Genomic DNA, 12138 nt, shown 5'->3' with positions numbered 1-12138 from the left:
TTTAGCTTTTTGTTTTTATTTTTCAAATCTGTTTCCTATTTTGAGAGTAGTAGGGTTTTTATTTGTGTACTCAACACCATATGCATCATTAATGTTACTCTCTTAAAAGTTAAAACTGATAACAATGTTTTGTTTCTGCTTCTCTGTATAAAGTAAAAATACAAATATAAAATTGAAAAAAATACCAGAATCAGACAGCATATATATGTTGTCTGAACTAAAACTCTTGAGCATCTTCTTCTCTAAAATCTGGCCTTAAAAATAAAGGGGATCAAATGAAGAGAGGGGGTTTCTAAAAGAGATTAGAAAGAGAAGAAGTGTCGACAATAATATGCCTAAGAGGATGATCAACATGAGGACCACCAGCATGTTTAACGAAGTCAGCAGGAGACAAGATATCACAATGGCAGGCACACATGATCTTCACTTCTTCACCATTACCGTATCGATAAAGAATCCCATCAACTCTCTTCCCGTTAGGTCCATCTCCCCTGGTGAACACACATGGCATCACATTTTTCCCGTTCCCTAGTGGTGGTGGCTCTATCCTCATGTCCACTGAACTCAATCTTCTTAGCCCATTATCTGGCATTGCCATTGCTTCCTGTTGATGTTGTTGCTGTGGCGACGGTAAGCTTCTTGCTTCTTCGCTAGATGCTTGAATGAATCAAAACACCACTGTTTCTTAGAATACATTGTTACCAAAAAAAAGAGAGTATTTGGTACGTCTAAAACTTTAAATATTCATATCTAAGCAAATGACCTTTCAGGTTACAAAAAGGTGGAAACAATTTGTATCAAAGATTAGGCTTAATTTCCAGCAGCAGAAACTAACTAACTTAGTGTGTGTAATGATATCAGATTGATATAATGATTTTCAGATTGATGCATTCATTTGGTTGTAGTTCAAGTTTTAACAAAGTTTTTTTTTTGTTTGCAACGAAGTCTTAACAAATTTTAGATATTTGTGTAATGATGATCAGAACAGTATACCTTGATGAGATTTGGTTTCCATCTCGGAAACACTTGAAGAACTTCCACGAGAGACTTGCAGCGAAACATGACCAGCACTGTGTTGTCGTAAAAGTCCACCTTCGTTAGCCGTCCCTGACCACCGTGGCAGTACCAACCGCGGCCTACCTCGCCGCCTCGTAGGGGTGGAACCTTCTCCCATAACACTATCATTATTAGCTTCGGGTGGTTTGATGATGTTCCCTCCGCCGCTGCCTCTGGCACGAAGCTTCTCGCTTCTCCTTCTCTTGGCCTCCATTCTCCTTAAACTCTCCATCTCCTTCCTCCTCCGCCACTCTTCCTCCGTCTCCACCGGCAACGACGTCGCTCTCGTCAAAGCCATATGTCCCGCCACGGATGTCTCGACAGGCCTCATCTCTGTCTCTGGCTGATGATTCTCCCGGAAAAAAGGCATCGTGGGGCCCACGACAGAGGAAGATCTCGCGAGCTTGCTTTTGTCAACTCCGAACCTCCCGCCAAGAGATAAACTAAGATCCAACTCAATCTCCTCATCTTCTTCTTCTTCACCATCTACAACTTTAGCTGAGATAGGGGGAAATCTCTGAAGCAGATCTCTTGGGAACATACTTCTACTCATTTCTCTAGTTCTCTCGTTTGCTTCAGACATGAAGAAGAGAACACTGTACTGAGAGATGATGTAACAGTGATCCGAGTTAAATAAGATTAGATTTTGATCCCACCCATATCCAATATCTCAGAAAATAAAGTTTACAATCTTTCTCTTTGATTTCTTTCCCTAGAAAAGAAATTCACGAATGTTTTATTTCCTGTTAGTTACTTTCTTGGGGAGACCAGAAAATACATTCAATGGATGAGACAGGACTAGAGAACTTGAAGTTCTCAGTACAAGAGCAACACCGAATATTCACTTCCATTTAGATTAGTCTACCATTCCCCCCCTAATTATTTTTTCTATTTTCTGCTTAAATTTGTATCAAACAAAAGTAGGAACTGTAATACCCAATTTGAGTATGTAAGAAAAATATAATAAGCTACCATTTACACATTATTTATTTAAATAAACTGAATAAATAAATTGTATGGGCATGTAGAAGAAAAGAAAATGACGAGAATAGCCAATGTATGAGAAGAGCAGAGAGAAAAAGGGCCAAGTGGAGATCAGATGATCCCTCACATTGACACGTTTTAGTACGGCTTCAGAGTTTTTATTTTTCCTTTAAATTATTGTTTTTAATCTCGTTGTCCCCTTCCTTTATTTGCCCTATTATTATTGCTCCTTTGTAAACAATGCCTTTTTTTTTTATTATTCACTGGCTACTTACGTGTCGTCCTCACCGTAAAGGTGGGGAGGGGAAGTGGACACGTGTCTTCGTAAAGTGTACTTGACACGTGTATCTCTGTTATGTTAAGTCCGAGTCAGAGGAACGGCTAAGGTTCATCGTAATCAGGTCCTACAATGGTACCAGTGTAACATTCTAAGATACGTATGATACAGCATCCAATACTTTTTCAGTCCGAACAATAATACCATTACTTTATGAACAAGTGTACAAGTGAGAATTTTTTAAGGTTTGGTTTAGATTAGTGATTCAGATGAAACATGATATTTAAAATTCTTTATATTCCGATTTGACTACCTAGATTATTTTTATTTTATTTAAATAATGAAAATAGCCGTTTGGTAAATAAAAAACATAAACTTATTATCACTTTTTAGATAGTGCTAGATGAGATTAAACATACGGAAACATGTAGATGTTTCGTTAGAGTAATATTGTATGAAGAGATAGATGGACATATGAATCACTTGGAATATCATGAAGAAAACAGATTTACGCAGTGTTTTTTTGACCGGGTTGAACATGAACCGGAAATAATTCGGGTTGGGTTAATGTTAAAACCCAACTAAAATCAAACCAATTGAAAATCTCTATTGAACCGTCAAAAACCCAGAAATCGGCGACCCAGTGAACCGGTCAAACCCCGGTTCGCATATAAGCCAATTTTTTTTTAATGAAACAATTCATTTTTCTTTTTTTTTAAAGTAAAAATAAGATTTATCAAAGATTAATAAAATATCATCTCTTGTCTTTTTTTTGTCGTCTCTATAACTCTTAAATTACAAGATTCACAAAGTTTAATATTCACGTTAAGATATTGTTTTGTCTACTTCTCACTTTAAAAAAAAATTTACTTCATGATCACTTGTTTTGAAGACTTTAAATAATTAAAACATTTTCGTTTCTGAAATTTGTATTTCAAAATATAAATTTTACCTAATCTGTATATAATTTTTTAACGGTGATGAAGATTTAGAGTGATAAGATCTGTGAATAAAGATTACATGTGCTTTTCATATTGATTTTAGATTTTAATTGGTATTTTTAAGTTTTTCTATACATTATGGCCATTTAAACATTTGATTTGATATGATCTATTTTTTAAAAAAATATGCATATTATTTATAAAATATCATTAAAATTTAGTTTAGTCTAAGTAAGCCCGATCGAACCCGATTAAGACCCGATCGAACCACAATGACTCATAAAAATTTTGGTTCGTTAGCCGGTATGTGGTCCGGTTTTAAAAACACTGGATTTACGCATTTTAACTCAACATGATATGATTTGAAAATCTTAAAATCTTGACATTTCTCCTTGAACATACTTATCTTCTGACATGTATAAACATTTTATTCAGATCTCGAGAACCTATCTTCTGGATTAGTTTTTACTTATCAAAGTACCTTCATTGTGAAAAAGAAACACTTTGTGCTGGTTATGGATATGAGGATATCTCATATTAATGGATCCAACTCCTGTCCTAACCCTAATCCGACGTGATCTTGATCGCATAAAACCAGATAATTTTATTATAATCTTAAGGGCTACCCATTGGCTTGAGGTAAGTAAGGTACGTAGTCCCCACACGCCAGCTCAGGACATCTCTCCGTTAATTACGAAAATGGCCTCAAAGAAATATCCCGGGAACGTGAATCATGTCAGAGATTGGACAAGTAACACGTGTCCAAGTGGGTGTGTAGATCCTTGCGTATCATATATGATTATATTCCCAAATGATATTTTCTTCATGATAGATGTTTAATTTTACAGTAGTGATCTGTAATATGTATACGCTTTCGGAAATTTGTCTAACCACATAAACTACGAGTAGAAACCAGTTTTTGCTTTCTGTGCTTGAGATAAAGTGTCTACAATGGTCAACATAAAAAAAGTAGTCCCGAATCTCGTCAATATAAGTGAAACTTCAACTATTTGCAAGGCTGGTCCAACATTTTCGAAGAACTTGATCAGATTATAAATATAATCTTTATTTTTGGTTGATGTAAAGAAAACTCAAATGCTTGTCTTAAAAATCTGAAATCTGAAGATATGATGACTTTATTGCCTCTTTTTTCTTTGTCAAATTATATAAAAACCTAAAATATAATTTGGATGACCTTCTTTGCCTCTACATTTTTTTGCTCATTCTGAACACTAGGTATGAATATTAGACCACTAATATAACTTGAATAAAGCTTCGGTAACAAAATCCTATCTATATTTTATTTAAGACATGTAGGAGCATTTTAAAGAAAAAGAATTATTCAGTTTAATAATTAAAATTATATACTAATATTAAATATTTTACGAATTTAATTAGAAGAAAATAGAAGTATCTATAAAATTGCACTTAAATCATAACATTTATTTTATAAAAGAATACATCTCTTATAAATAACATTCTTCAATTAATTTCAGTTACAAAAAAAAACAGTTCTTCAATTAAAAAGACAGTGAATGTTAATTAGAAATGGCTGTGAGAGAAATGAAAACTGTTGTGCTTGAAATTTTTGAGTCATTCGCAATCTGTGTACAGTCCTTCGAGATTAATTTCCATATCAATGAATTCACCTCTTAGAATAGGCTTTAGTTCAAACAACTATGATTACATCCTTAAAAAGTAACTATGAATACAATCACCAGTTGTCAAAAAGGATTCTTATAATTATGAGATGATATTCTACCTTTTCATCCTCTTAAACTTTATGGTTATAGTCATTTCATATATAGTTTCGTGTTAGTCCAAAGATCTTAAGGAAATAGTTAAAAATGAATATTTCTTGGAAAATAAGCTATGTTGACACATATTCTAGGGAAAAAAGGTAGGTGGGAATTCGATGGAGAAAGGAATGGAATCAAATCTAGCAAAATCGTTGACGTGTAAGAGATTTGTATTCCAAACCTGAGACGAGAGAGGTGTCACATTCGCATAATTGTTGTTTTCTCTTTATCAAGCAATGCTATTTTTATTTTTATTTACTTATTTTTATAACCGCTAATTCAATTTTAATTACATATGTACATCATTCTCTTTTTCTTTTAAAAATTAACAATACTTGATTGATGGGACACTCGAACAGATAAAGCTCAACTTAAATTATTAATTTTCTTGAAAGGGATTTGATTCGCAATGGAACAAATCATAGGATATACCTTCACGTATTCATAAGAGGAAACTTTATTCAACCTAAACTGAAAACTGATGAAACAAAACCAAGATCATGCAGTGATGCCTCTCACTCAGCGGTTCTTCTCTGCAACATGAACCGAATTAAGTTTGGCTGGCTAAACCAGATATATAAACCGAGACATGATGTAATAAAATACTATACGCTCTCTTTGAACTTGAAGTAGGTATAACTGGAAGAAGCTAACATGTTGCATTGGACGAACCAGTAAAGAAACATGATGCCGGAGATAAAATTGCACCGACTCTTTCATTGCCTGAGTTAAATGTGCGGTTTGATATCAAGGAAACAATACATAAAATGTACGCACTATACCATTTTACCATTTTATGTACTGTGTTGCATTGGTATGGAGAGATTAGTAACTACTGGTTCTATTAATGGATTACTCGGACTTGCTTATTATATCAAAAAGACTTGAAGAAGGTACTCATAGCCGACCTCGAGTTGTGAATAAGTATTGGACATTGCATCCTTCAGCTTACCAACCTGATAAAATACAATCAAGAACTTGCTCTTGGTGTAAGTTAAATTTATTGGAGAGAATCTCCAATAAAATTAGAAAATTTCCTGAGAAAGCCCAAGAACCTATATGTGTATAGCAAATTATGGGACCGGGAGATTATGAAATAGAGAAAACATTACGTTAGAATGAAGATACGTGGTTGTTATCAGGTAAGATGACTAAAAATATCTCGGTAACTCTTGTATGATGGCACCTTCTGGTTTAATCAACTGATCACTTAATCCTTTACTTCTAGTTTCCAAAATGGATTTGTTTAAGCAATCCATAAGTCTCATGGACATTTATTTCTCTTTAATGCCCTTGCTCCTCTAGGTTCATTGAAGACGTTTCCTAGTCACGAGGGTCCTGATGCCAAGCACGAAAGGATAAGAGGATTTACCAAGCATCTATATATCATCAACCAGTGAAAACATTTTATCGATCAATAGCCAAACCTTGATAGAAAATGGTGCTAAAGGGAAGTTCTGTGGTGCTTGAAGATTCTCCTGATTAGCATCTTTGGTGGCTTCACAATCAGCTCTGCTTACTAACAGGGGTTAACAGAGCTTAAACAGCGAGGTCAGAAGATTATAAAGTGTGGCATTGGCTGATGAAAGAATTGAAGGAGGTGCTTAGAGATGTTTTACCAATGCTCCTGCCTTCCAATACAACAACAACAACAACAGCATGACGATTATTAAGATCTTACAAAAGTGATCTTCTAAACTTACCATTCTGAGGTTCGACAACATCCACTGTGCCCATCATGCTGGATCCTGGAGTCCTGTGTTACGAGAAATCAACATAAGCTAATATGATCAGAACTGAGATATGGAAGTTTTCCAAACCCTTCACATAGCCTCATGCAGTGGCAGTTGACTTACCATAAGATGATGAATGTAGTCATCTCCCTGGTCAGGTCAGCCACCATGTGATCAAACCGTCTGATCTACTAGACATTCAAATCAGAACAATAATAGGCCACAGGTGTACGGATATTCTTCTCAGCAAATATCTGAAAGCATAACAAAGATACCATATGTGAGGAAAGGGCATGAACATTGAAATATATTCTTTCAACTTATTTACTTACATATTTAAACTTTAACCCCATTCACCATATAAAACTTATCCCAGCCCCGCTCATGGATTTGGATTGAGATGATTTATATTAAAATGACTAATTCGCACTGTTATTCAAACTAGAATTTAAAAAAATATTTTAAAATCCAGTGTTATTAAACTTGTCATTTTATAAAACACTATAAACAGTTTTAGAGTGTTTGAAAAGGATTTTTTTGTTATAAAAATAAAAATCTAAATCTTATGATTTTATAGAAAATTCTAGAACTGTTTAACCAAAATCACACTAAATTCTAATATTCAGCTAAAAATTCACTAAACTTAAATTAATCACTTCAAACACTAAAAAAAAAACGGAGAAAGGAGAACGTTCCAATAACCTCTTTTTTGGAATATAAGAAATGGAAAATAGAAATTTGTCTGGTGAAAAGACAGAACAAAAACCAACAGAAGAACTATTATGAGTTCCATGAGTAAGAAAAAAAGACCTAAACAAAGTAAAGAGATGTAAATCTGTAATGTCGAAAAATTATCTCAAGTTTCCCTTCTCTTCAAACAATTAATAATCTATCAAAGGCTGTAACTCTTTCTTGTACTGTTGGGTGTTTGCAGAGGAGAGGAGATTATATCAAGCTTTGACCTTGGGAGTACCACTGTTTTTCTTGTCTCCGTTTCCTCTTCTGTTCCTACGGCTTGTAATAGTCTTGAAGCCATCATCATCTTCCCCACCTGCTGCAGAGCCATTCTCAGACTTGCTTCCATCTGCAGACCCACTCGGCGTCTTGCTCTCATCTACAGAACCAGTAGGAGTCTTGCTCTCATCTACAGAGCCATTCTGTGCCTTGCTTCCACTTCTCCCACCAGACTGTTTGCCATCATACTCAACTGCAAAAGCCAAAATAACCATACAAAGGTTTAGGAAACTGACTACTATTTTTTTAGATAAGAGTGGTTTAACGAAAGAGAAGCTTGCCTTGCTTTTCCTTTACACGAAGCTTATGCTCCCCAAGCTTGAAGGGGTTGGTCTTGGCAGCCTGTGGAATTTAATATTCATACTAGTTTTTTTTTTTCAAAAGGGAAACAAGATTTTTGTATTTTGTAAAATTACCTTAAGCATACTCTGGACAGAAGCAACAGATTCAAAGGAAACAAAACCAAAGCATCTTCCACTAGCCTGAGACTCAATAAGTAAACAAGTTTAGTATTGTTGATTATGCTTTCTTTAAAAGGAAAGATAAGAGATTCGATTAAAGATCATTTACCCTGGAGCTTCTGATTTGAACTCCACCTTCTTTGATAGGACCAAAGTCCTTGAACAGTTCATAGAGCTGAGGCGCCTTTGCATCCATCGGCAGATTTGACACAAATACCGAAGTTCCTATAACCAAAAAAACAACATATTAACCATCTGACAGTAAAAGAATCCAATGACAATGGTCTCTGCCTTCTAACCTGGTTCATCAACGATCCTCTGATCACTTTTCTTTTCAGGTTTACCAACAACAGCAGGTGCTGGAGCTGCTGCACGGGCTTTGGGTGGTGGCGCCATGGATCTAGGTTTCTGAACCGGGGCTGCTTTAGCTTGGAACGGAGCAGCGTTCCTCGACAGTGATTGAACCTGTAATCACCAACATCACTTTAACATAGATGTCACATGTAAAAAAGTCAAAATCCGCATGACCGAAAACTCACCATCGCAGCATAAGATTTCTTTGCTCCATCAGCAGCAGTTTCAGCAATTGGCTCTTTAGGCTTTTGAGCAGCAACAGGAGCAGGAGCAGCTCCAGCAACAACCTTCTTAGCCTCAGCAGCTTTAACAGACTTCTTGGCAGGAGCATCGTCGATGACCTTCTGCACCGGCTCGGTCTTGCTAACCTCATCAACTGGCTTCGCCACTTCAGCTTCTGGCACTGCAATGGTAGTAGTTCTCATCATCCATTAAGAATACGTTAAAATAATGAATACAAGAAGACTTAGACCACCACTTACCAGATTCAACAACAGTTGGAGGAAGGGAAGACCCTTCTTCATCAACAAAACGATACATGTCATTGACGACAACGTAGGCCTTGTCCTGAGGCGCCAGATAAAACGTCTGTGAAAACTTCCTCTTGAGGTTGTCTTTACCCGTCAAGAAACCAACAACCATGATTAGTATCCCATCTTGCAACGACCTCTGAGAATCAACACTAAGCACGTCGTATGTCGTTCCCTTATATTCACAGGTTAGGTAGTGCTCCTTGATAGCCTGTATGATAAAAAAAAAAACAATGTGATTAAAAGCCAATCATTATGATTAAAAACTGCATTTAATGTCTGATAATAAGTTTAATAACGCAAGCAACATACTATAAACAGGAGAGAGTGAGATCTATACAAGCAATAATAACTGAATTAATTGGTACCTGGAGGGATGTAAAAGAGAGCATGGGACCATGAGGACGTCCTCCAGGTCTGGTGATAACGCTACCATCAACATAAAGCCTGTAAGCTTCATCAGTGGCGTTTACCATTATATGATAGTACTGGTTAACAAAAGCCTCAGAGATTTCTTCGTGAGACGGGTGAACCACAGCACCTTCCTCCGCAGCAGCCATATCTCCACACACACACACGTCCTGCAAGGGTAAAAATTCAAATTCCAGATCACAAACGAACCAAATCAAGATTCAAATCGAAAACTTTAGATCAAAAGCTAACACCTTTTCGATCGAATTCGGATTTAGAGACCTGGCAGAGAGCGATGGAACCGAGGAGAGCAAAAAAAAGGAGGAAGCTTTTTAGGTTTAGAGAAGAGTGAGAGAGATTTGGTGAATGAGGAAAGAGGAGGCAAGAGAGGAGCTGTTTAAATAGGGTTTTAGAGGAGGCGCTCCCTCGCAGACAGAGAGATTCCTGCTTTGGTTTTGAGAAGGGAGAGATAACTAAAAAGGAAACTCAATATATTTAGAAGAACAAGGGTCGGTCGGGTCGTCTTTAGCTTTTATTATTTCTTAGGAACTCGAACTCGAACTTGGGTTTGGTTTTGTTTTTGGTTTGGTTTTGGTTTTGACTGCCGATGCTTTTATTATGTTCTTTACTTTTTAATCTCCTTTTCTCGTTGACCTAATGAGTCTTGACTATTAAAGATTTTAATTTTATTAGCAAAATTCAGTCTTACTTCCTTCAACTAATTAAATTATTGATTGTGAATCTCCAAAGATAGATATAGATCTTACTTTTGTTGAATTCAAGATACGTATCTAAATCCAAAACTATTAAATTGTTCAACATATATATCTAAATACAAAACTATTAAATTGTTCAAGATACATATCATACTGCAAAACTATTATATTGTTCAAGATACATATCTAAATACAAACTATTGAATTGAAACATATATATCTTATTATTTAAATCGTTAGTTTTTTTTAATCACTTTTTTGGAGATTTTGTATATGCAACAAAAGGCAATGTATCTTATATTGTTGAGAATTGTTTTTTTTTTCTTCTAATTCTTAGATACAACGAATGATAACACACCACATTGAAATATCATAAGATCCAGATGAGATTTAGTTTTAAGAAAAATTATAAGAAACTTACATAAATTAATAAACAAAAACATTTAGTGACCTACATTCATTTGTGCCGAATTTTAATAAATAATCATTTAGTTAGCTAAAATTGTGATTCACATATTAACTATACCTTAGTTTTAATATATTAGATATATATATATATATATCTATACTATTATTTATGAAGTAATTTTGCTTAGTTGTCTTATTTTCCATGATTTTAGGTAATTTTTACCTATTTATCATTGCTTATTGCTTATTGTTTATTAATAACTAATATTGCGTGTTATTTTGCTTATTGTGATAACACCAACTAGATGTTTATTTATTGTTTTGTGATAACACCAACAACTTATTGTGATATTTAGGCATATTTTGCGTGTTAATAACTATTCCTAATGTTTCTTTGAATGTTTTATTTATTTATTATTTTTAAAATGAAGTTTGCTTCTCTTTTAAACCACCGAATTTTTGTATCAATCAAAATATGAGTCCAAAGAATACAATCTCTCCCTATTAAAAATTTTAAAAATACACATTTTACTAGATATATATAATTTATTATTTTAGTTTATAAAATTTATTAAATAGAAGTATGTTTTTAATTATTGTGTATTTTTAATAGGTGTCAATATGAACTCCAATGAAGAAGAAATTCATAAAAAGACTTATTTGCTTGATTGATTCTAAAAAGACATATTTTATAAAAAGACTTATTTGTAAGAAGAAATTCATAAAAAGACATATTTTATAAAAAGACTTATTTGTAAGAAGAAATTTTATAATAATGTAAATTCATAAAAAGACTTATATACATATTTTTTTTTCACAAATCAAAGTTTAATTTCAATCAAAGTTTCAATCAAAGTTTCTTAATTTATTAATTATATTATAGAAAAGATTTTGATCTAGAATCTACGTTCCATAAATAAAACTATGAATCAAATAACATAACTAATACATTGATTACCAATATGAATATTGAAATTTTGTAACTTATAATATTAATTTAAAATTGTATCTAATTAAATAATTTTAAATAAAATGAACATTAGAACTAAAAAAATTATATGTATATATATACTAGTTGTGGACTCGCACCTTGTGCGGATTAATATATATTCTCAATAAAACAGTAATATTAATTTTGTATTCAAACTAAATTATTTAACTAGATATACATATTAAGTTATTTTTTGTGTGTTTCATTCGATCTTTAATCAAATTCTAATGGCTTGTAGGTTTAAACACAATTCTTATACTTAAAAGTTGAATTATTTGCTTGATTGATTTTGACTTTAACAAAATCTCTTTCAGTATCAAGAGTGATGATATTTTTTTAATTTCTTTTTTTCGTGACTCAAGGTTGGTAGTCTTAGGGTTATTTTATTTATATAGTGTCAATTATTTAAAAAAAAAAATCCAGGGTCTATAAGTTCAACCCATATTCGATTGTTATAGCCAAA

The 12138-nt window shown here is 33.8% G+C and overlaps 2 protein-coding genes across 3 annotated transcripts; both read right to left on the bottom strand.

Moving 5' to 3' along the window:
* Nucleotides 1-83: 83 nt before the first annotated feature.
* Nucleotides 84-7253, bottom strand: LOC106357188 (ninja-family protein AFP1). Its single transcript, XM_048736061.1, has 3 exons — nucleotides 6914-7253; nucleotides 994-6813; nucleotides 84-657 (listed from the first exon to the last, which is right to left on the bottom strand). The coding sequence occupies exons 2-3, from the start codon at nucleotides 1637-1639 to the stop codon at nucleotides 293-295; spliced, it is 1011 nt and encodes a 336-aa protein (XP_048592018.1). The 5' UTR covers nucleotides 1640-6813; nucleotides 6914-7253; the 3' UTR covers nucleotides 84-292.
* Nucleotides 7254-7478: 225 nt separating this feature from the next.
* LOC106354057 (nuclear transport factor 2) lies at nucleotides 7479-10117 on the bottom strand. 2 transcript variants are annotated; one of them, XM_048736060.1, is made up of 9 exons: nucleotides 9815-10117; nucleotides 9518-9730; nucleotides 9102-9360; nucleotides 8805-9016; nucleotides 8565-8730; nucleotides 8375-8490; nucleotides 8221-8286; nucleotides 8086-8146; nucleotides 7479-7997 (listed from the first exon to the last, which is right to left on the bottom strand). In XM_048736060.1, exons 2-9 carry the CDS (start codon nucleotides 9707-9709, stop codon nucleotides 7741-7743), a joined length of 1329 nt encoding a protein of 442 aa, XP_048592017.1. In that variant the 5' UTR covers nucleotides 9710-9730; nucleotides 9815-10117; the 3' UTR covers nucleotides 7479-7740. The 2 variants fall into 2 exon arrangements, with proteins under 2 accessions (XP_048592017.1, XP_022544850.2); XM_022689129.2 differs by having other exon boundaries at nucleotides 8805-9022; nucleotides 9815-10109.
* Between the last annotated feature and the right edge of the window lie 2021 nt (nucleotides 10118-12138).

This window comes from Brassica napus, chromosome A7 (assembly GCF_020379485.1).
Source record: "Brassica napus cultivar Da-Ae chromosome A7, Da-Ae, whole genome shotgun sequence".
Lineage (NCBI taxonomy): Eukaryota > Viridiplantae > Streptophyta > Magnoliopsida > Brassicales > Brassicaceae > Brassica > Brassica napus.
This window is presented reverse-complemented; position numbering and strand designations above follow the sequence as displayed.